Below are 25,523 nucleotides of genomic sequence, written 5' to 3'. Positions count from 1 at the left end.
TCCTATAGAGAACAATTACTTCTACTTAGTTCTAATTTAGATCATGAAGTTGTATACACTATATTAATAACATTTTTCCTAATACAGCTAGAAAAATTAGATTGTTTCTGAGGACTGAACATTTATAAGACAAATAATTCAGTTCAGGAGCAGGAAAATAGGGAAGGTTAAAATTAAGATTTGTTAAGAGATTCTCAAGTAGATCATGAAATGGGCTTCTAGGAACTTTGTACATAACCATAACTCAGTAAATACTTACTGAATGTCAATTGGCACCAAAGAGAAGAAACAAGCACTTTGAAAGTACAAAACAACTTATCACCGTTATTACATCATTTTTACTATTATTGATATTTATTAACATGCTTGCTGATTAGAGGAAGAAATATTGAAACCAAGCACTTGTGGCTGTACTGGTTACAGACTTCAGGTGAGAATCTGCTGAATGGACATAGTACTAAAACAACTCTTTTTTTTTTTTTTTTTTTTTAACAGTAAGAATTTATTGGTTTAAAACTTCAAGGCAATTTGCAGGTTAATACAGTTTTAGCTCTAATATATATATAATTTTACAATACCATTCAGTTCTACATATCAGCCATGGGTTCCCCTATTCTCCCCCCTCCCACTCCCTCCCCTTACCCCCAGCCTACCCCCCATCCCCACCTCCTCCAGGACAATTCCTCCCCCGAGGACTGCGATCAACTTGGTAGACTCAGTCCAGGCAGGTCCAGTCCCTTCCTCCCAGACTGAGCCAAGTGTCCCTGCATAAGCTCCAGGTTTCAAACAGCCAACTCATGCAATGAGCACAGGACTTGGTTCCACTGCCTAGTTGCCTCCCAAACTGATCAAGCCAATCAACTGTCTCACCTATTCAGAGGGCCTGATCCAGCTGGGGGCCCCTCAGCCTTTGGTTCATAGTTCATGTGTTTCCATTCATTTGGTTATTTTTTTCAATAATTGAGTAAAACTGAAATTTATTATAAGCCACAGTCATCCTAGGGACCTCCATGCTATATATATAGCCTCTATGGTTCTATGGGTTGTGGTCTGATTGTTCTTTATTTTATATCTAGAATCCACCTATGAGTGAGTACATACCATGACTGTCTTTCTGGGTTTGGGTTACCTCACTCAGGATGATTTTTTTCTAGTTCCATCCATTTGCCTGCAAATTTCATGCCTTCATTGTTTTTCTCTGCTGAGTAGTACTCCATTGTGTATATGTACCACATTTTTTTCATCCATTCTTCCATTGATGGGCATCTAGGTTGTTTCCAGGTTCTGGCTATTACAAATAGTGCTGCTATGAACATAGCTGAGCATGTATCTTTATGGTATGAGTCAGCATTCCTTGGGTATATGCCCAAGAGTGGGATGGCTGGGTCTTGAGGTAGTTCGATTCCTAATTTTCTGAGAAACCGCCATACTGATTTCCACAGTGGTTGTACAAGTTTACAAACCACCAACAGTGGAGGAGTGTTCCCTTTGCTCCACATCCTCTCCAACATTGGTTGTCATTGGTGTTTTTGATCGTAGCCATTCTAACAGGTGTAAGGTGGTATCTCAGAGTCGTTTTGATTTGCATTTCTCTGATGATTAAGGATGTTGAGCATTTCTTTAAATGTCTTTCAGCCATTTGTAGTTCTTGTTTTGTGAATTTTCTGTTTAGCTCTTTAGCCCATTTTTTAATTGGACTGTTCAGTACTTTGATGTCTAGTTACACTAAACTTAATAGAAAAGAAAATAGGAAGCACTCTTGAACACATTGGCACCGGAGACCATTTCCTAAATAAAACACCAACAGCACAGACCCTGAGCCCAACAATTAATAAATAGGACCTCTTGAAACTGAGAAGCTTTTGCAGGGCAAAAGACACAGTCAATAAGACAAAAAGACAGCCAACCCCACATCTGACAGAGGATTGATCTCCACAATATATAAAGAACTCAAGAAACTAGACATAAAACAACTCTTAATGACATAATTATACTAATAGATTAGTTCATCTCTCAACTCACACCAGAGCAGCTTCTTCTCAATTACAGAGACCCATAACTGATCAAAATGCAGAGAAAAAGACCATATAGTGTTCAACCCTAAATGGAACACCTGTATTATCTCCACCCTGTCCCCCAGTCAAGGCTCAGGTATCAAAACAGAAGAGAGTACCAAGAGATTCTAGGGGTCAGAGGCAGTGAGTGGCTGCTGGAAGCAATGTTTTCTGGACACAACATGGCAGATGCACATATGAACTCACTGTGATTGTGACAGCATGCAAGGACCTGCCCAAGGTCAAGTCAGACCAAGTATCAGCATGGAAAGGGTGAGATGGTCAGGAAATTTCATGCTAGCTGAGGAGCTATTGGCATTTGATAGCTGTTGGAAGAGGGAGAGTCAGTTTTCTTTAATATTGTGACACTCATTATGTTGATCGCTGTATAAGGCAGGCCATACTCAAGCATACTGAGAAATATGAAGCATATATGAAGTTTGTTTGTTTGTTTGTTTGTTTGTTTTAAATAGCTAGTTAGTGATGTCCAGGCTGAATTTCAAGTAGCAAAACTGACACAGTTTTAGTATAGTATCATTGACACAGTCACAAGATTCATGAAAGGATGAGTCTACTCAGTGCACACCATAGGAGGTGTGTTTCACTCTGAAAATAGGTACTCACTAAATTGATACTTAAGTTGTGACTCTGAGGAAAAATAAGGATGTACTAATTGAAGGAAAATAATTGGAGTTATTAAAGATGTAAACATTAGAGACTGTAAAACACAGGAAGAAATTCATCTGCAAAGGGTAACAAAGGGGGATGGTTTGGAGAAATAACTTAAGAAACAGGACCAGCATCAGTGCCCAGCAGAAGAGACCTATTGAACCATGACCTAGAAAGTTATAAAAAGCAACTGGGATTAAAACACCAACAATTTAGCAGATTATTGCAATGTGAAGACATTAGGAATAGGGAAGTGTGTTAGGCAGCCTGCCACACCAAAGAGAGGGCAAAGAGCCGCAGTGGTATACAATAAAGACTCAACTATGACATGCGTTAGGAAAAGGTTAGGAATTAAAAGTTGGACTGGAAAATATTTCATGACTGGAGGATGTGGGCAAGAAAAGCCACAGCTTCAGGTTAAAATACTGGTTGCCTGAAGGAAAGTGGACCCTGATCAGAACATGTGGGTCAATGGCTCTTAAGGATGGAGTCTTACGGGTATATATATTAGTTGTGAAAACTAATGGGTTTCATTATGATATTCTTGCAGATAGATATAATGCACTGTTTTCCAACATTCTAAGGAAGACATCAGACCTCCCATTTTACAAAATCAACACGACCTTCAATTCTACAAAATATTAGAAAATCAGCAGCTTTCACATACTAAAGCACTAACGATTTAATTACAAAGATCTCCTCGAAGGGATTCTGTGGGCAGTAGATCTCGAGATCATGCTGGAAAAACATGCAGAGATGACCAGCCACACTAGTGGAAAGCCACGAACTGTGGATTGATAGCTATGGAGGCCCCCAGGACTAGACTAGGCCCTCTGGATATGGGAGACAGTTGTTTAGCTCGAACTGTTTGGGGAGCCCCCAGGAAGAGGGATCGGGATCTGTCCCTGGTACATGGGCGGGCCTTTTGGAGCCCACTGCCTAGGGTGGGACACCTTGCACAGCCTTGGTGCAGGGGGAGGGGCTTGGACCTGCCTCAGCTGAGTGTGCCAGTTACTGCTGACTCCCCATGGGAGACCTTGATTTGGAAAATGTGGGGATGGGGAGGTGGATTGGGGAGAAGTCTGGGGGTGGGAAGAGGGAAGAGGGCATCTGTGGTTGGTATGCAAAGTGAATAGAAAATTTCTTAATTAAAGAAAAGGGGGAAAAAAGATCTTCTCACAAGCAAGAAAGACATGTATAACTGCCAAGCCACCACCATTCTGTGGGTAACTGCTAAGCATGTCACACACCAGTTTCTACAAAGAGACCTCAAGAAGGCATGTTGTTTCCAATGCTTTCATACTAATAAGAACTAATTTCTACCCTTACATAGAGACTGAAGTTCTATGAGAAAACAGAATTCTCTAAATTTCGAGTTCCTCGGGTAACGAAGAGGAAAGTTGTATGTGAATTAGGGAGAAAAGGAATTACAATATAAAGGTGAGCCACTTTGGGTCTACTAATTCTGTAGTATTAAAAACAGCGAGAAGTTAGTGTACCTTTCACTTATTACAGGTTAGCTGCTGACAGACATTTTTTGAGGAGGAAAGCATTTTGAGAGTAAGTTCATGTGGGCAATCTTGTGTAGCTCTTACTTCTGTGACAATCCTTTTAGAAGCAGCAAGAGAGCTGGGCTCCCATTCATCAAGGCTGAGAGGATATGTAATTACTTATTAAAACTTCCCCTAAGCCGGGCGGTGGTGGCGCACGCCTTTAATCCCAGCACTCGGGAGGCAGAGGCAGGCGCATCTCTGTGAGTTCGAGACCAGCCTGGGCTACCAAGTGAGTTCCAGGAAAAGGTGCAAAGCTACACAGAGAAACCCTGTCTCAAAAAAACAAAAACAAACAAACAAACAAAAAAAACTTCCCCTAAACAAGCCCTGTCCTGCCAAAGAGTTCACAAAAGAAAGGAGCTGCCACCAGCCACCAGCCACAGGCCACCAGCTGCCAGCTCTTGACTCATGATTCATCTGTGTTCAATAAAGAATGATGCAGAAACTTGAAAAATGCACTAGCCATTCAAAATTTAACAGTAAAATATGTGCATTCTTATTTTGAAATGACACTGATTGCCATCATCTAGAATTTATATGAACAAAATACAATACCATAAAGTAATCAGTATGAGAGGTTCTTCTTGACTCAATAAGAAGACAAAGTGACTATAAATACAAATAGCATGCCAGTGTGTGCCTGTGTGTTTGAACATGTGTCACATGGCTAGCCTTTGGCTAAGTATGTCATCACATTTGTGTCATGGATGTGCATGTGTGAAACGAATTTTGTACACCAATAACATACTTATTAACTATTTAACTGTTCAGAAGCAACAATGACCTTGCAATGACTTCTGCATACATAGTGTTTCATCTTTCAAACATTTCCATATCCACAAAGTAACTTGTATTTTCACAGAAATTTATATGATAAATGAGTAATATTATTCTCATAAGCTTGCAAGTAGGTTATTTCTTTTAAAATTTTACTTTTTCTCTCATTTTCATTAGAGTAAGGGAGCTAGTTAAGCTTTATAATCACAAAGGTTTTGTTTTGTGGTTTTGTCAATAAAAGGGGCTGAGTAGTCTTCAAAGCAGTAAGTAATATACCAGGTTCAGAAACAAGTCGTGTGTGTGTGTGTGTGTGTGTGTGTGTGTGTGTGTGTGTGTGTAAGTATTTGATTTTTAAGAATAAAGAATGTTAACAAGAATGTCTAGGAAAGACATCACCTTGTTGTCATGTGCTTTATAAATCCTCTCCTTGTTCTGATAATGTCTTTGGTATTTAGGCACCTATGGGGTGATGGCCCCCACTATTCTCTAATCCCCTTGTAAACATGCAACAGCAGAATTTTTCTTTGTTCTCTTTTAACAACTCTAAAGGACTAGAAAACCATGCATGAGTGCAATACTGTATTGTGTTGAGAAAATGTTATTACTTCAGGATTCCTTAGATAGTAGCGCTGTGTTCTAAAGTGAGAATCTCTTCTTTCTGTTAAAGCGCAAACAAGAGGCAAAGTCCATCCATCCACTCTTCTATACTCTCAGCTCTGCAGCCAACACATGCTTGGGAGACTATTATTGGAAAGTGCGAACAGGCTGTTTGGAGAGAAGTCTGCAAGATCCAAGGAAGTGCGTGAAGCTAGTAACTAGAAGGGCTGGTTACAACACCAGCAGTGAGGTCAGTTTCAAAAACCTTTTCCCCAATTCCCAAGAGTGGAGTCAGAATTGCAAGGGGGCCTTTAAGGCTGGCCTTGCTGCCTCTTCTGCTCTGTCAGCGTCTCCCGTCCTGTTGAAGATGTTCCGTGTGAAGACAACAGATCGGGACAGTGATGTAACCCTTTTCCCCAATGACGTAACTGCTATTCTCTATTCCCCAGGCTATACTTTCATTCTTATTCAGGGTCTTTAATGCAAAGGGGCGATGGAATTGGGGCTGGAGTGTAGGGCTGGGCACTAACCTTGAAGGTACAGCTGTTCCCTGGACCTACACCCTCCCCAGCCATCTTACCTCCTAATCTGTCCATGTCTCCCTGTTTTTGTTGGAATCTATAATGCATCTCACCATGCCTTATTCAATATATGCTTATATACTGATAGGCTTTTGCTTGTTTTACATAAATACAGACAACTCTATAAGTAATATTATTCCACAGACAGAGGCAGCAGACTTCCCTGAATGTACTGAAGAAGCTAGAAAAAAGATTAATTCCTAAATTAAGACTCAAACCAGAGGCAGAATCCAGGATTTTTCTCTTTTTTTCCCCACATAGAAAACTTGGATGTGTCTGTATAAACCATCCTTGAACTTCACCCTCATTCCTTTAAAATTTGTCCAATCAACAATGAACATCAGACTACTAAAAACTTTGAAAAACAATATAAAAAAAGAAGTGAAAATGTTTCCAAATATGATAAAAATATATACTTTAAAAGCAGTACTTCTACAGTTTACTTTGGTGTTTATAAACCTTCTGTGAATTCATACCAGGTATATTGTTGTTTTAAGTAAACCAAGAGAAGAATTTTTTTTAGCTCAAAGAGTAAGACCTTTGCATAGTTTATGTTGAGTCTGGTAGATACTTGATTCAAGAAATTACAATTGCAAATATTTTTTATTGTAAATCTAAACATGTACTGTGTTCTGTGCAGTTGAAATGTCAAATCTGTTACCTGAAAGGTCTGTAGATGGAGATACCAAGATGGTACTGATAATCACTGTCTACTTCAAAGGAAAGTGGAAAACTCATCTGAGAAGAAACTAAATGGGATTTATTTTTTCCATGTGAGCTTACGCCAGAATTCTCCATTGATTCATTATCAAAATTTTCACAGTGATTTGATTTGTCACATATTACTATTTGTCTAATTTGGAGAAACTGTTAGGCTAATATATAACCTACTGTTGGCTACTTAATACCTCTCACCAGAGAAAGCTTTGCTGCTCTAGAGACAATGAGTTTGTAAAGGACAGCTTCAGAAAGTGCACCAGGAAAGCAAAGGTCTCCCAAAATGCCTGCACTTACACCCCTCTTTCAGGCCATGTCCACCATCTACCAGTAAAGCTACCAGTGAAAGTTTAAAAAAATGAAGACAGCAGCAGCGTGTTGCCTGGATGTACTCACAAGTCACCATGAATGAGTCCATAGATCTGTGGCATGTTCTGATGATAGATTCCTCTCAGGATAACTATGAGGAGAATCACCACGAAAGATGGCAGCCCCCAGCTCAGAAGGCAAAAGAGCAGGTATCGCCTCTCGGTGTGTTCATCACTCATCACCAGCACGTACCAGAAGTTCACAGACTAGAGAAGGAAACAACATGAGCAGGCTCTGGGTTCATGGTACAAGACACACACTCTGCTGGTGTAGACAGACAGAGTCACTCAGTAATAAAAGTGAAGACCAGCTTAAAAAACATAGGGTGAGTTGAATTTTTATTTTTATCTAAAATATTCCATTATTTCAGTTACTCAAGAAATCTGGGACATTTTTAAAACTCTGGGAATGTGAGGAACTATTTAGTTCAAAGGCCTTTTTCTTTTCCTTATTCTGTTCTGCCTTAAACTTTGTTACAATCTTCTGAGAGTGTCTGCAAATACTCCTCTGAAAACACACACTCCCATCCAAACCACCTCCCACATGAACAAATTCATGATGAGGGTAAAGAAATAAACGTGTCTGGGCTTTCATGGATTTTGACAGTTTTTATATATGAGCGCCTAATAGATGGGAGGGCCAGGCTCCATCTCAACTGTGTGTCCATCTGGGAGGGGACTACTGATTCAAACACACAATGACTGGAGAAAAAGACCACAATCGAGAAAGACTGTGGTCTGTTTTGCTTTGTCTGTGTGTACTTTCTTGTTCATTCACTTGACTAGTATTTACCAAGTACTTAGTAAGTATCAGAGATCAGGCTAGCCACTAAGGACATATCACTCAAAGTGATGGGATGACATTTACTATTTTGAATCATAGATTCTAACAAGGGGGCACCAAATGAGTAAGAGAAATGTTTATTTTATATTCAAACCATTGTCATGTGTCTTCTAGTTCTCAGGATGAAAGTATACAAGGGACATGTGCCTTGAGTTAGGAGGATGGAGGAGCAGACTGAATAGCTGGAATGAGGAAAACAAAGCATGTAAATATTATTATTGGTCCCAAATACAAAATCAAGCTTGTGTCAAAGCCAAATCTAGTAGTTATATATTCTGTCTTCTATTATTTTATTTCCCCAAATGCCTCAGTTGTCACTTGGTATAGTAATGACACTGCTGTCCCACCATCCATAATATCTACTTCCTGCAAAAACTCATCCTCCTCAAGTTAATATGGTGGAGTGTGGGTATAAACGAATTTCACTCACAGTCATGTTCCATGAGGAGGACCAACTTGGAAAGTAACAGCATTTGCACAGTCTATCTCCTTATGCATGCATACACGGTTATTAGAAAGATGAAGTAAGGGATAGTACATGCAAAGTGCTGAGCAGACACGTATTTACCACTGAAAAACGCGATCAGATTCCTCAAATCTCCTAGAAGGATGTGGGAAAGAATCAATAACTTATGCCCCAAAGTCATAATGATGCAGTGTAAGCCCTTTTGAGTGGAAAATAAGTGTGTCTAATGTTTGTGGGAAGGTTTTTAGATGCTGTTTACTGAGGCTTCTGAGCAAGATCCTATCTAGACCATTTCAGCCTTGAGGGATTATACTAGGCTAAACTTGGGAAGAATAAAAATATTTGGTTCCTTGGAGATTTTTGTCTTTGAATTTATTTCCTTATCTTTATGCACATCTGCATATATCTGTAATTATAAAGCATGTTTTGAATTGTTGCTTATGCAAATTTGTTCTAACTCCTCTTTAAAAGCAATTAAGGTCAAAGCTTGTTGTGTTACTACCCCCTACCTCCTTTTCTACACTTTTCTTAGGGTGTAGACTCAAACCAGCAGACTGCTGAGTACTGGATGCTGAAGTAGTCAATGCTGGCTATTAGAGGATGAAAAGTCACCCATACTAAAGATCACTACAGACACACTAGTTATGTAAGATACACTTTAATAAAGAGTGTATCTATGCACATCTGTATAGTGAGATAAACCAGCATTGCAGAAGGGACGTCTGTCCAGATGGAGGGCGTTAGTGAGTGACTTCTACAGTGATTCAGCATGGTAAAGTTTGGGGGTTTTCTCTAATGTCTGCTTTCATACAGATGGTGATTCTCAGCTAGGATAACTGAATCTCCCAGTAACATGTCAGCTGTTGCTGGACATTTGCCACAGTCTTATCTAAGAGAAAGGTGAGAGGATGAGGTGATTTCTAGGTTCATCCATGCAGAACTTCAACAGTGTTGCTGGGTTCTCATGCTAGCTCCATGTCATAATCTTTTGCCAGTTTTTAAAAATGCAAATGTCTTCCTAACAGGATCTAACCACTGAAATATACTATGAAGAAAGCATTTATCATTATGTACCATTTTTGACATTATAGAATGGAAATACTATTTAAAATATTTTAATTATTGTAGACTAGCATGTGGTCCACACGTAAAATTTTCTCTAACTCATTCAAGTTTTCCTGAATTTATTTTTCTTTCTTTCTTTTCTTTCTTTCTTTCCTTTCTTTCTTTCTTTCTTTCTTTCTTTCTTTCTTTCTTTCTTCCTTTCTTTCTTTCTTTCTTTCTTCCTTCCTTCCTTCCTTCCTTCCTTCTTCTTTCTTTCTGTCTGTCTCTCCCTTCCTTCTTCCTCTCTCTTTCTTTATATGGAAGGTTTTAAATGATCATTTTATTTTTAGTTATGCATATGTGTATATGCGCCTGCTGAGACCATGAGAGAGCATTCAATCCTCTGAAGTTGGAGTTACTGGGTCCTGAGATCTGAACTCTGCTCTTCTTGCAAGAGCAACAGATACCCTTAACCACATGACCATCTCTCCAGCCCCTACTGGAAGGCTTTTGGAAGTAGGATCTAGTGTAGTGTAGGATGACCTCAAACCTGCTACACAGCCAAAGATGGTCATGGATTCCTCATCCTCCTGCCTCTATCTCCCAAGTACTGGTATTGAAGGCATGACATTAGAGTCACACTTACTTTAAATTTTACTTAAATGTATTTAGGTAGGCATATTTTGAGATGCATGCCTAGGTCATGAACTCTCTTTCCTAAGCCCTGCCTCTCACCTCCCCCAACCATACTAGTATTGACTCAGCAGCTCCACGTATCACATCATACGACCCTGTTCAGCTGGTCACAGCTGGTTCGGTGAGGGATGGAAGTCTGGATCAGTCTGGACCAATTTCTTTCACCGAATCACCTTGTAATCCCACGATCAGCTAAGGTGTCCATGGAAATAAGGGGAATTTTGAGATGTAGCAGCTGTCTAGAGAGAAAGTGTGACTACAGGGAAGGGTGGATAGACAAACTGCACTCCTAGCTTTGGCTGAGGCAGGAATCCTACATGCGAACCATTGTCATGATTCAAATTGTTTCAATCCACTTAACGTGGTTTACTTCTGTCTTCCAAAGTAACGTGTGTGTGTGTGTGTGTGTGTGTGTGTGTGTGTGTGTGTGTGTGTGTATACTTTAAAACCTTGTTTCAGAAGGAATTTTAGGAGACTTGATTTTATTTAATCGAACTCCTTTTAAGATGAACACAACTAGTGAAAACTTAAAAATATTAAATGCAAAACATGAATTTAAACAATATTTATTGAATAATAAATGTAGACCTCAGGAGTTAATGAACATCAGTCTAATTTAATCCAAGCAAGTTTTGTGCTGTATTATTTTAGTACTCTCTGTCTCTCTCTGTCTTCACTCCTCTTACAGGAGGAAGGAAACAGAGACATAAAAACTACATTTCCAGAGTTAGTAACTGGGACTAGAAAAATTGTAAACTGATTCCATTTAAAGTACAAAGAAACTACCTAGATAAAGTAGACATGAGAATAAGTTAAAGACTGTTATCTGTAAGCACATTGGTTACATTACTACAAGTATCTACATAAGAAATTCAAACACACATCTTGTTGTTTTAGTTGTCATAGATCAGAACTATGGTTTTATACAGTCTATAAATACAAATTCATCAGTTCATTACTACATCTTCATGTAACAGTTAGTATACTAGTAAAATATAAAGGAGAAATACCATTTATTTTAGGCTAAATAGGCTATTTGAACTCCAAAAATTTCATCTGAACAAAGATGATATCCAGGCTGTTGTATAATACTTGATTATTAATTGTTTCACCAAAATCACTGAACTGATATATAGCATTACATTTAAGCAGCAATCACACAAGCTACTAATTCTATCCATCACCATATGTTCTTAATCATTCATTTTAGATGCAAATCTAAGAAATGTTCCTACATGTCCTTCTCCTTCCCTTTTCTTATTATTTATTGCATTAAAAGAATTGCGAGGCTTTTTGAGGCTTGATAATTCAGTATTTCCTGGGTATGTCATTTTTATCTTGGTAATTATCAGTGTGTTGTCTTCAATCTTTTTGAAGTCTTGTCAAATTAAATCAATGACAAAGGAAAAGCATGGCTAATTTTAGCATCCCCTTCCTGTTGTCATGCTCCAGCACTCTCTACGAAGGGATTAAGAGCTTGTAAGTTTGTTTCTCCATAGTCAGGCTATTTGGAGAACTTAAGCCTATTCTACCAACGTAAGAATATATTCATCAAAGAAACTTTACTTTCAAATTAAAACATTGACTTTGATTAAGCTGTGACCTTAGGAATGAGAGGAGCAGATTGTAGAGACAATACAAGACTCTCATGTCTTCTGTGACTAAAGCAGATTGCTCTACAGTGATCTAACATGGCGACAAGAATGATCAGAAAACAGAGCCAAATGAATACAAAAGCAAAGTTACATTTCCATTTGCCTCTACTCTATATGGATATTGCAAACAATCACAGTTTACATTATAGTTCTTCAATTAACAAATGATCTGGTAATCCAATTGGAAGCATGTCTTGTGTGACCATACATAATAAAGGCATAATATTTAGGAATTCTATGGATACTCTCTAAGCAAACAAATATTGTTTATAATAAAAAACTAACCAGAATTATTTAGAGACTACAAAATAAATTGCAGAATAACTATATTGTAGCATAGAAAAGAGTGCAGTTGAACATTGTAAAAGTAAAGATTTCCAAACATAAATATATACATATATAAAAAGTATATACAATCACAAGGATGCACATGTGTGTTTGTTTATAGATTTATAAATATTTGTCTACTCATGGGGTATTTGTGCAGGCATACACAGGAAACCATTAGCAATGTTTACCTTTGAGCATGGCATTGTGGATAAAGCAAAAAATGGCAAATATACAAAATAGCAAGAGAGAGATGTACAATTGATTTGACGTCACTCTGAAGTGCTTTTGTTTTGTAATATTAGCATATGCTATCTCTAAAATGAAAGGAAATCAAAACAACTAGCCAGCAACCCAGAGGAAAGACAGGCCAGCATTTTAAATCCTCACTGTCACTGTAACTTAGTGTAAACATGACCCTGGTGTCTTAAGGAAGTGGGAAATGATTTCAGCATTCACACTGAGTGATCATACATCAAGAACAAACAGAAGGGCAGGGCAATTAGCCTTGGCCAAACACGGAATCTCTGGGTTGTTTGTTTCAAATAAGCAAACTTTGCTGTTGTTACATTCCCGCCATGTGCTCTGTAACTTCCCAGTGAGAGAAAGGGAAGCCTGGAGACAGAAGGGGGCCACGGAGCTGAGGAGGCTTGCACTCTAACAAAGAGCTCAGGCTGGTGTGTGTGTCTCTTAAAATCAGCCTATCCCCATATTCAAACACATTCCCCTTTTCCAAAAATGAAATGGATTACATTGAAAAAGTAGAATAGTGAATATAGTTCAAGATCTCTGCTATTTTAGCCATGCATGTTGGGCTCACCAGTATGATAAGTGAACGTGCATGCTGTGCACTCTGAGCTGGGCACAGGGCTGACTTCCTGCAGGGATTAACTAGTTTTATATTTTCACAGTTTTCAAAGATGGTGTAACTGTAACCTGATCTGCAAGCTAGGCTCAACAAGGTTATATAACTTGTTCATCAATGAGATGTCTCTCCTGGCTGTCTAAATGTAATCTAATTTTACCATAGGGTGTTGAAAACATGTGACAGAAAAGTAAAGCCAGGTCGTTTAAGTATGTTTATCCTGATACTGAAAATGTGATGCAAATAAAATAAACATCAGTCCATGATTTTAATACGTTTGTTTGAGGGACATCTTTTTATTATCTTCATTGATGTGTGTATTGATGTGTGTATGGATGAGGGCATACATGTGTTGAGGTCAGAGAACAACTTGTTAGAGGCATTTCTTTCCCTCCAGCATGTGGGTCCCAGGGATCGAACTTGGGCTGTCGGTCTTGACAGCAAGCACTTCTCCCACTGAGCTGTCTCGCCAGCCCACCCCGATAACTCTGCTGCTCTTAACCCAGTGACTAGAGATTCATGACGAGCTCGTTGCCATCACATTACTCATATATAGCATCTGATTCTCTCCTGTGCTGATAAAAAATGTGAAATAGACTCATCAGAGTCTGCATGGATGGCTGTACACTATGTTTGTGCTCTTTCAAGTTTTTAATCAAATTTGACTCACAGGATTGGACTAATACTAGCCTATCTTACTACACAGTGGTTTTTAAGACAGATTCAGATTTTAAAAAAAATGGTTTTAGTACACAGCATTTTATAAATGGAAAGTACAGGTTGGGAAAATGACGTCTGACCATAAAATAAGTTATTAAAAGTAACCTACCGAAAATTCAGAAATTATTGGATTTTCCCCTTGTGGTTACACCACAAACCATGAAGGATGTGTGGTGCACCATCTGAAATGCATTACATTTCACTTCCAGTTGCAACCGTTTTCCTAAACCATGAGCCACACAGAAGCATAATTAGTCTACTAAATATGCATCAGCCACAATCAGATTTCCTTGCTGACCAGAAACACAGGCGAGAAATAAACTGACTCCCATGAACATTGGTTAAATCTTACACAGCATCTGGTTTAGTACCCCCAAAGCAGGGACTCTACCTGAAGTACATGTGGAAGTCATTTCTCCATTTGAATATGCTTCGCTGATTCACTATGCGTCTAGAAAAGTCTCCTCAGCTCCCATAGTACGGTTGTGAACGTTCTTAACTTGAATGACGTTTTCATTTCCTAATATTTGATCTGTTTGTTCTGGTTCTGCCAAATGCAGACCCCAGGCTTTCTCTCCTGCGGCATCTCTCCTGAGATCGAAGACAGAAGCATCCTCCCAAACCCGTCTAAGAGACTACCTTCTGATTCCCCACATGCTAGTACATGAACTGTGAATGTAGTCTCTGTCCCTAGGATGAATAGTGCATTATAGACTATAATACAGCCATGGTTGCCTTCAGACTGTTACTCATGTAATCGAGGGCTGTGTGGTACTCTGGTCATACTTCACATTGCCACTGGGTTTGTGAAGTGAAATTTCCAGCCATTTATATTACATCTCATCAGTGATATTGTCTTTTTAGGATGCAATCTATAAGTACAGCTTTCCATCGGTTCTTCCTGTAGTCTAACACAGACAGCTTCCTATTGTGAGTATCCTGTTATCTCTGCACATCTTCAGATCTGATAAGCAGCTTCCTGTGTTTTCATCTGTGTCATTAATCAGAAACTCAGAATATGTCAGGGACAAGGACAAAGACCTTCAGCACAGCACTGCAGACTCAGTCCAGGCAGCCAGATAACCTCCTGCAGTCATGTATCAAAAACTTCACCTTAGATCAAACCCCAAAGTAATCTTGCAATCAGAGATCTAACAAATTTATCCAACTTTCAGGAGACATTTCTATTTTATGTTTATGGCTTTGACTTATTTTTAAACCAGTTGACAGAGATGTTAGAGAAAATGACATTTTTTCCACGATTGGAGGTGCTGAAAGATCTAGAAAGCACTAATTCTATGAGTTAGAAATGATCATCCCCTATGCAGATTCAGAAGCATACCTTGGAGGGAGGTAAACATTTGATTGAGATGTGTAGAGAGGGACAAAGCCAGAGGTCTACTCCAAGAATCGCCCTCTGTCACTGTCTACACCACCGCCCCATCTACTGTTGTTAATCATTGGAGACTCCATTGCCTCTTCACTGCTCTTAACTTTAGCACAGGAGGCCACTCTCCACCAGCTACTCATGCCAGATATGGGGAAGACAGGGACTGCCATCTCCTGCCTCCCTGACAACCAATCTACACCCGAAATTCTGCATTATCAAACAGAAACACCCAACGTTGTTTACTGTGTTTCCACTGACACTGGTCTGGTTGGTAGGAAAGTTCCACCATCCTCTGGCACAGTGAACACGAGTAATTGGCAGCCCCCACCACTCTTTCCCACCTCCAATTAACCACAAGTAAGAGCATCTTTCTAAAATCTAAATCTACTCACATCTCCTCACATCGTTCCCTCTCTTTAACACATTCTGTGATGATCCGGAGATCAACTCAAAGTTCTTATTCTACAGGACCATATCCCAACTTCCCCTTCCACCACCCGTTTGTTTTCAGTCCTACTAGACAGCCTCATTTTTCCAAACCTGGCTCTCTGGTGTTGCAAAGTTACTAGAGACATTCTTACATTTACACCCGAGGAGAGTTGGGGTGGCTTTATTGGGATTACTTCTGCTTCAGTTTAGACAATATCAGGCAGTCAAGCCGCTTCACCCAAGGTCACCCCAGGGGAGCAGTGGTGTGGGGTGAGTGAGCAACCAACCTGAATAAGCATCCAGCTAAACTGGCACAGGTACAGGTAATGTGCCACAGCAGCCACGGCAGAACAGCTCTCCTCGCTGAGCTGGGGACTCGTGTATGCAGAAGCCAGGAACACAATCTGCAAGAAAGAGGTAGTTCTATTTTTAAGTTGTGCTAAGATTAATGAAGATTGCCCAGAAAATAAGCCACTTTCTCATCTGAATGTATAATTGAGTGAGTCAAAGGCAAAGTTGGCCTGTTGCCAGACTCAGGTAGGAGCCAAGCTCCAGGGGCAGTGTGTGAACTTCTGTACTTCTAAGAACCAATAAAAGATATAACATTATGTTCTGTGTTGCTCTAAGGATCTCAAGAGCGAATTCTCGAAGTAAACCACATTCTTGTCACTGCTAGACCAGAACCAAAGCTGTGAGAGCCATTTACTACATCACGGGAGAGATGAGGAAGCAGCATGGAAATGCCATTCCCAGCCAATGCGACAGGGAGGGCAAGAAGAACCTCTGACTTCTCTCTCGTCTGCCACCTCTTGCTAGGCAGCAACATGTGAAACAAATGGGCTTCAAGTATGTTCAAAATTTCAAGTCTCAAAGTTACCCAAATGGTGGGGTTTTTTAGTATCACCTTCAAGCCTGTGTTCAAAGTTGCCCTTACATCAAAGATGACTGTTTCCACACTACATAACTACATCTCTATTGTCTCTTTTGAATTTTAATTCTTTTTATAATTTTATAATTCTATCATACTGTGAAATCATCATCATCATCATCATCATCATCATCATCATCATCTCACTGACTAGAACACACTATGCATAAGGACAGAAATTTTTACACTTTGATTCATCAATGAATTTCAAACACCGGATAGCTGGCACCTGGTAGAACTCAATAAACACTTGTTGAATAAATGATCAAGTCAAACAGAAGATCATTTTGTATTCTTCTCATATAAGACTATTATATCAAATTTTATAATGGAAAATACTGTTAGAAAAAGAAAGGTTGGAGCAATCATATAAAACTATAACATCTGAACAAATAAACGTTGTGCTTCATTTCCTCAACAGGAAGAGCAAAGTTGGCAGAAAGTAAAGTTCAGCCCTTTTTTATGCTACACTTTCAGAGTTATTGGTAAAAACTCCTAACTCAGTTTTCTGTTTATTTAGTCCTGGGCTTGGCATCTTCACTATACACCATTAAACCCAGCAGATGCCAGCTTATAAAGTAGAAACTACAAACTCACTGTGCACTGTTTTTTAATAATCTAGCAGAAAGAAGTGCCCCCCAAACAAGCAACAGCCTCCCTTTGCCTGCACACCGCACACAGTAGTCTTTGAATCGTTATGGCTTGTTCTTAGAGCACGTTTAGATTTTCCTAGACTTCAGCGTCTGTGTAGCATCCGAGTTACAAAAGCCATATTTTGTAAATTTAACCTTGTAAATTCCACAGAACCTTATTGCACCCCTTCTAGGTCCTGAAAAAGAGACTTAGCATCAAAAAATCCTCAGAATCAAAATCTGTATGAGCTCCACCTCCACCCGTGAGAATCATTGTGACAATTTGTCTTTGTTTTTAAGCACAGTGACATCTTTTTCCACAGAGTCTTTATAAATATACCTACAACAATCTTGAACTCTAAGGTGTAGAACTGTGTAAAAAATTGATAATTTCTTCACTCAACCTGAACAGTTTGTTATGAACAATAGCCATGCAAATTATAACTGAGAATGTATATTTAGTTTTAAGGTTGTGTGTAACTGTTAAGTGTTATGCTAATAAAAATCTGTTTTCCTAATATTTTTCTTAGAAGCAATTAAATCACTGCAGGCTATTGTTTAAAAGTGCCCTTGCTTCCAAGAGATAGTTTTAACACCTCTAATTCCATTCATAGGGTACGCTATCTTCAAATATTTTAGATTTGAATCTGTCTTCCTAAGTTATAAGAACACCAGTACAATGTTGCGAACCATAAAAGCTGTTTAAATCGGCCCTCTGATGAATACTGAGAATTATTTCTCACTATGTGGAAGAAAATTAGTCAGCAATACAAAAATCAGCTGCCTCAACTTTTAACCAAGATAAGCTCAAAATACTTCAAAAGCTTACATGTCATATGAACAGGTATACACCCAGACAATTTATTTAAATACTGAAATGAAACAAAGTAAAATGAAACATAATCTGCATGCATGAGTATCTCACAGAACTTAAGACTATGTTGCCTAGGAACAGATGGGCTCTTAGCACTGTTCTTTCCAGAGCACTCTAAGAGACACCAGGATAAAGATCATTTTCATAGCTGCCCTTTGAGACCAATTCAGTGCAACACTGTAAAGGAAAAGGAGTGATCTCCAGAGGTTCTCAGTTCCTTATGTGCTGACCCATGCTGTACCTGAATACCTGTTCCCCTTAGAGCACTGTGCTGGCCAAGAAGAGTGCCCACAGTGCCAGAGGTGACCGTGTACCGGCATGATGCCATGTTCCATCTCGTGCGCGTACACATAAAACTTATCTGTGAATGATGTCACGTTATACTGCTTTTATCACAAATTTAAAAAAAAAAAAGAGGGTCCTACGGGATAATTTACACGTTTGCAGATGATTAAACATGTTTTAGAGTCAAAGTAGAATTCAGAATCTGGTGTTCATATTTTAAGACCAACAATTTAAGTCTTCCTAAAATGGCATGATGTTGTTGGCACAGCTGAGCCAGATACAAGCCTCATCTCAAACTGCTGAAATTCTACTGATTCTCATTTGTATTAATTCATGGCTTACCACAGGTTCCTAACGGTAACTGAAAAGAATGCCAAACGGCATACTGGCCATTGCTGTTCTCATCTCTCTATTGTTATAACATATGCACGTCATAACAGAAGACCAAAGGAAATACAACCACCTAGAAGAGTGTCTTGTTATGGAATATTACCTTAACTATGTAAATGGCTGTTACATTTGTTTATGCTGCATTTCTTTAATTATGTAAAGACGTGTGCATTTGTTTTATCTTGCCTGCCTAAGGCACCTGATAGATCTAATAAAAAGCTGACTGGCCAATAGCTAGGCAGGGGAGGGGTAGGCGGGGCTGGAGGGCAGAGAGAATAAGTCAGAGGAGGAGTCTAGGCTGGAGAGAGAACAAGGGAGAGAGAGAGAAGCGCTCGGGGCCAGTCAGCCAGGCAGCCCTCGGCCAGTCTGACACAGAGTAAGCAGGGAAATAGGACATACAGAAGGAAGATAAAATCCCCAAGGCAAAACATAGATGAAGAGAAACAGGTTAATACAAGTTAGAAAAAAAAAAGGTGGCCAGAAACAAGCCTAAACTAAGGCCAAGCATTCATAACTAACAACAAGCCCCTATGCCATGATTTTGGGAGCTGGCGGTCTGAGAAAGCTTGCTATCGTGTCTTCTATATCATTGATTTAAAATGAAATAAAACAGTTCTTCTGGTGGATGACAGCTCTGCTATGCCAATGGGGGGAATAGAAATATATGTGTTCCTACGCTGCTAAATAAAATCTAATAATAAATATCGAGTTTCCTGTTTATCTCAATTCTTATTACTCCTTGAGATATGTTCCCCTCCTCACCCTCTTTACAGTGGAGATTTACTCTTCTCATGAATTCCTGTCCCAAACCTACTTAGTTATGATGGGGCAGTTAATTCCACCTGCCTACACTAATCGTGGCGGCTTCTAGGTTCTCCCATTTTAAGAGGGAGTTACTAAACCACCAAGTGTAGTTCTTTCTTGTAGTAGGCTGTCTATAATGAAATGCAGCTACACGCATAACATAATAAAAATGTCATAAGTGCTTATAACGGAACAGGGCAAATCGGAGGGGCATGAGAAGAATGGTTAGCTCTGTGAGCAGGACTCCAGGACGTGTCCAGAGACGATCCTAAGTCCTGTCCGCTTCCTTCCTACTTGTCTTCCTCTAAACTCACACCGCCCAGTGCAACACTTGACCCTGTGTGCACTTCCTGTTTCCAAACATGCTTCCTTGCTTTTCCTTATTTTACCTAGAATTTCTTTCTCATCTTTTCCTAGGCAGTTTTTCAGCTTTGTCGTGGACTCATGGCTATTTGTGTCAACCAAACAAACATTGTGGATGCCCAACACACACAAAGTGGTCAAGTGCTCAGCCACTTGGCTAGAAACTCCACATTTCTTCAATATAAGAGGATCAGATGGCCCACAAATTTCAATTCTTATTTGAAGAAAACAGTAATGTCTCAGAAAATTGTCTTTCTACTAAGAAAAAGGAAATCCTGGTCACAGACACACTTCTCTCCTTGATTTTGACTGGTCACCATCTCCACATGTCATCACACTTAAGGAAAGGCCGTGTGATGACATGTGGAGATGGTGACCAGTCAAAATCAAGGAGAGAAGTCTCAGGTGTGATCAAGTCTGCAGACAGACACCAGAAACTCACCAAACACATTTCTCTCTTAAAACGACCAAGATTATTCCCTTCCATCCTTGCTGTAGTGGGAATTTTGTTCTTGGAATAGTTATTTAAATTTGTCAAAGATTGCTGTTATTTCCTATTTTAGTTTGCTAATGTAGTAAGTTACAATGAATACTAAATCAACCTTCCACTGCTGGATAGCTATCTCTTTGTTGTGATGCATTAGGCTCTTGATTTACTAAGACTGCTCTAGGAGGTTCACACTGGTGTATGAGGGCCACTGGCTGACAGGACAGCCTCTCCCCAGCAGCATGAGGTTCCAACAGTAGTCTAGTTAATAGTTTACTTTCTGACCTCTGTCATTATTAGCGGACACTTTATATTTACAGACCACACAAGTCTCACATTTCATTGTTACTACCCTGGTTTGGACACAATTATCTTTAAAACACACTTAGATAATAAAATTTCCTCTGCATTTACCTTCTGATTAGTCTTTCTGGTGCTGTTCATGTGCTTGTACAAGTTCACATTGCATCTGGCAGCATGCCTTCTACCTGAGAGATTTCAGTATTCACCACCGTGCGATACTGCTGGCAATACCTCGTGGGGCTTATATGTTGAAAACATCTTTATTTAACTTTCATTTGAAAGCAACATTATTATTATGTTGACCATAATAATAGTCATAATAGTGACCACAATAATGGTCAACAAACTTTTTCTCCTTCAGTTCTTAAACATGTAACTACACTGTCTCCTTGTCTGCATTTTTCTTAAAGGAAATCAGCTTTAATTCTTACATAAAATCTTTATTTCTGTATTTGTGGCTTTTAAGTTTTTCTCCTTGCAACCAACTTTGAGCAATTTTATCACGACAGTCCTTATATAGTTCCTTTATTTTTTTTCAGCTTGTGGATTACTGGTTGATTTGTGGGTTTATAATTTCAGCAAGCTGGGAGGTTTTTTCTTCATTCACACTCTCATTTACAGGAGTCTCTGAGACCTTAATTACACACACACCCCACTTCCTTTCATTTTCCCTACAACTCACTGATATCTCTCAATCTCTTTGATTTTTATTCTTTTTGCTTCTGGTTTTAGAAAATTATATCACTATGCTTTAAAGTTGGCTGATTTTTCTTTCATTATTTCTAAACTGTTAATTTTACCTAGTATATGTTTAAACTTAAATTTAGGTCACATGTCACAACTTTCATTTGCGGGTTTGATTCATTTTAAATATTGTTAAAACATGGAATTCAGCTATCATTATTTTAAATTCCTCCTTGTCTGCCAATTCCAACATCAGTTAACACTCAGTATCAATTAATTCATTGATGTGTCATGTTATGGGGTGTTTTCCTGCTTCTTGGTAGTCTGATATCCTTTGGTTCTTTTACTTGGATTCCTATAAAATAATTCACTTGGACTCCTCTCAATACCTGTTGTCACTGTTTGTTGTGATGGCCCGTTGTGCTTAGCCAAGGCTAATTATTCCCTATGACTGGTACAAGACCCTACTCTGTGCACTTGTGAATCTGCATCTGCTGATGAGCTTTCTGTCTGACCACCTGGGCTTGCCCAACTCTCAACTAATCTCAAGTTTTGAATCTGCCAGCTTCTACATTCATGCTTCCTTCTGCCAAAGCCTGGAAACTCTTTTTTTCTTTATTAAGAAAAATTTTCCATTCATTTTACACACCAGTCAAAGATCCCCCTCTTTCCTCCTCCTGCCCCCCATCCTCCCCCGCCCAACCCTCCCTTCACTTCCCCCCCACAAGAAGGCAAGTCCTCCCATGGGGAGGCACATCCAGTAGAGGCAAGTCCAGCTCCTTCCCCCTGCCTCAAGACTACAAGAAGTGTCCCATCATAGGTAGTGGGCTCCAAAAAGTCCACTCATGCACCAGGGATAGATTCTAATCTCATCACCAGGGGAAAACTCTTAAATTGAAGGAGTCCAGGGAAATTAAGCCTACTTTATTTAGCATATATCAGAGATCACTTGCCTTCATTGACAGATGTCAAATGCTCATTATTTTTATTTTGGAAAGTAAATCCAGTAGTTTGTATTTCACCTAGATTCAAAGCAGAAATCTTATTAATAATATTAGTTATTAATAATTAATAATTATTAATAATAAAATAAATAGTTATTTATTAATTTGGATTTTGTTTTAAGTATTTTATATTTTGACTAAAATATTGAAAATTTCCATGGTGTTTTGATTTGGAAAATCAAAAATCTGTCAACACCAGATCTTAACTTCGCTGTGACTGGTAACATTTTGCTAAACAGTGTAGCTCTCTGCACTGATTTCACATGGCTATTCATTGTTTTCCTGCATAAACCAGATAACCTGAAGTATCCTTGGCTATCCTACTGTGGTGTTCATGTCAGAGATGCAGAATCTATTAGTTTTACTTTTATGCCTCCCTTCCTCCCCCCTTCACTTCCTTCCTTCTTTCCCTCTTTCCTAAAACAAATCTCATCTTACTGTATTTTAAACTGGGATTGCTTTATGATGTGTGGAAGAACCAAGGAGCTTTAAAGACCCATGAAATTTAAAAGGAGCAGGGCTCTGAGTGTGGTAGGTTTGTCAGGGAGCTGTTGTATGCGATGCTGCAGTGTTTGGTAACTTTTAAACAACAGAAATCCAGTGAACAGGTTTTGATGGTAACTATTTGCTCATAGTCACCATGGTGAAAACAGCACAAGAACCAATCAACACAGCAGCAGTTTTCAAATGCACACTCTGCTCATTCCTGTCCCTGAATTCAGTCCCTGCACATATGAATAGAAAGAGGGCAATGGCCTCCTCCTAGTGCTCACAGTGAGGGCACTAGGCTTGTTTCTTGTCTTCTTACCACACATGACAATGGAAATGCACAGATACACACAATAAACAAATCCGTAGTTGTAACTGAATGCCAGAGGCACGTAGATATTGGGGTGTTCCCTTAGTTAGTATAGAGTCAGATAAACAAGTTTGTTTTAGTATATGGCTTAAAGTAAGTCAGCCAATCAAATGTTGCCATCACTCATTCAAAAAACCATTTGCACATAGCTTTACAGCTCCTCTTTTGTAGGGTGCTTGCAACAGCATCCACTCACAAATTCAGACACATTTAAAGGTGATTTTACAAAGCACAACCACTAACTTTACAAAACACACACACGCACACACACACACACACACACACACACACACACTCACACTCACACAAAGGTCTCTTTAAATATGTTTCTGGAGGTATTTTTCTGAGGTTTTATTTCTTCTTTTATTTTAAGAAATAATTTCTTCTCTGGAAAAATAGAAGGATCTTTATGAGTCATTCATTAACCTCAAAAAGACTTAAGACTAGGTTTCTCTATCTGGGATGCAAGCAATGACGTGCTAACTTATTTCTATCCACAGAAGTAATGATGCTGCAGTGGGTCGTCTTAGGTGCTATATGCCCTACAGCCATTACTTCCTCCTACCCTTTAATAACCTACGTAATGTAGAGGCCCTTGCCTTCACTTAGGTAAAGGAAACCAAGACTTAGTAAACTTTGCAAGGTTACAGACCTAAGAGATGATGAACCCAGAACTTGAGCCAAGTGTGTTGACTCCCAATCACTTCTAGTACTTAAAATGGCCACTTAAAATGATGCTAGCCTGTACCCCAAATGTCACTAAGACCACATACTTCCTGTTTGTACAAGAGGCTCTCACAAAATAAATTAAATCCTTTCATTTGAAGAATGAGCACATAGAGAGGCTGGGTGAAATAACGAACAAGATGGTTTTAATATCACAAAGATTCAACTGAAGTTTAGCTGAAGTCTTGAATTTCCAAAGTTCTGTTTCTTTCTTATTTAATGACTGACTTTAGAAGTTCAGTAGAAAACAATTTTCTATATCTGTAGACCATACAATGAATCTCCTCGTATAGATATGGGACACTGAGGCTTGTGCTTCAGTGTTGTGGTGGTTTAAAAGAAAGTGGTCCCCATAGTCTCATATGTCTGAATACTTGCTCTGCAGTCAGTGGAACTGTTTGGGAAGGATTAAGGAGGTGTGGCATTTTTGGAGGAGGCGTGCCACTGGGAGTGGAATTTGATGCTTCAAAAGCCCAGGCCACTCCCTGTTAGCTTTTTATTTTTCTGCCTCATGTTTGGACCACAATATGAGCTGTCAGCTGCTACTCCAATGCCAGGCTTGCCTGCCTGCTGCCATGCTCCTTGTCAGAATGGTCATAGACTATGGCCCTCTGGAACCCTGGCCTCCAGATGAAACGCTTTCTTCTGTAAGTCGCCTTAGTCGTGGCGTTTTGTCACTGCAACCGGAAAGTAACTAAGACAAGCATTTCCATATGAGACTGAAGCACTATTCGGAAAACTCACATTATACATGACTTTGCTGTTGTTGAATCACCAATGAAATAAAACTTTATTCATTTTCCATTTAATTTTTTGATACTAATATATGTATGTATGTATATGCCTCTAAATCTCTTAGATAAATAACTCAATCAAGAATGTAGAAGTCATTTAAAAATTATATGAAAATTTACTTGAAATATATAATGAGCAATGATCATTTTGGGGATTTACTGATCTAAAATGAAAATATTTTATTCAACTTTTCATAGAATTCTTGAACTTAAAAAAATAAACTGAAAGGAAATAGAAATGTGTAGAATTTCAGGGAAGCTGAGGAATCCTACTAAAATTTGATACAGCTCTAATTATAGTGCCCATTAACTCAAAGGCCAGAACTAACCTTAATGCACAGACACCAAAGTTTATGCTTCCTCTGCAATGTGAAGGTCAGTACCTCACCTCTAAAAATACTGGTATTATAGGTTCAAACAAACAAAATGTATTGTTCCTGTACCTTAATTTTAAGGTTATGATTGTTTGAACTTTTGAATTTTCACTCCCTTCTCATTCTACTTATGTTTTAAAATATAACCCAGAATTCCCAACTGGCATATCCAATAGAGTTGACCAAGACGGTCACAAACACCAAAGATTAGTTTTGTTGCTTGACTGTTTGTGTGAGAATGAAATTTCAAGCACAAATGTAGTA

General features: G+C 39.0%; 1 protein-coding gene across 1 annotated transcript in view; it reads right to left on the bottom strand.

Moving 5' to 3' along the window:
- Adgrv1 (adhesion G protein-coupled receptor V1) overlaps positions 1–25,523 on the bottom strand; it is a 508,750-nt gene that overhangs the window by 157,612 nt on the left and 325,615 nt on the right. The window contains 2 exon segments of the mRNA XM_037209551.1: positions 7,345–7,523; positions 16,040–16,156. Coding sequence (XP_037065446.1) covers positions 7,345–7,523; positions 16,040–16,156 — 296 coding nt within the window.

The sequence above is a fragment of the Peromyscus leucopus genome, chromosome 11 (assembly GCF_004664715.2).
Source record: "Peromyscus leucopus breed LL Stock chromosome 11, UCI_PerLeu_2.1, whole genome shotgun sequence".
NCBI lineage: Eukaryota > Metazoa > Chordata > Mammalia > Rodentia > Cricetidae > Peromyscus > Peromyscus leucopus.
Note: the sequence above shows the minus strand (reverse complement) of the source record. Positions and strands in the feature narration are given on the sequence as shown.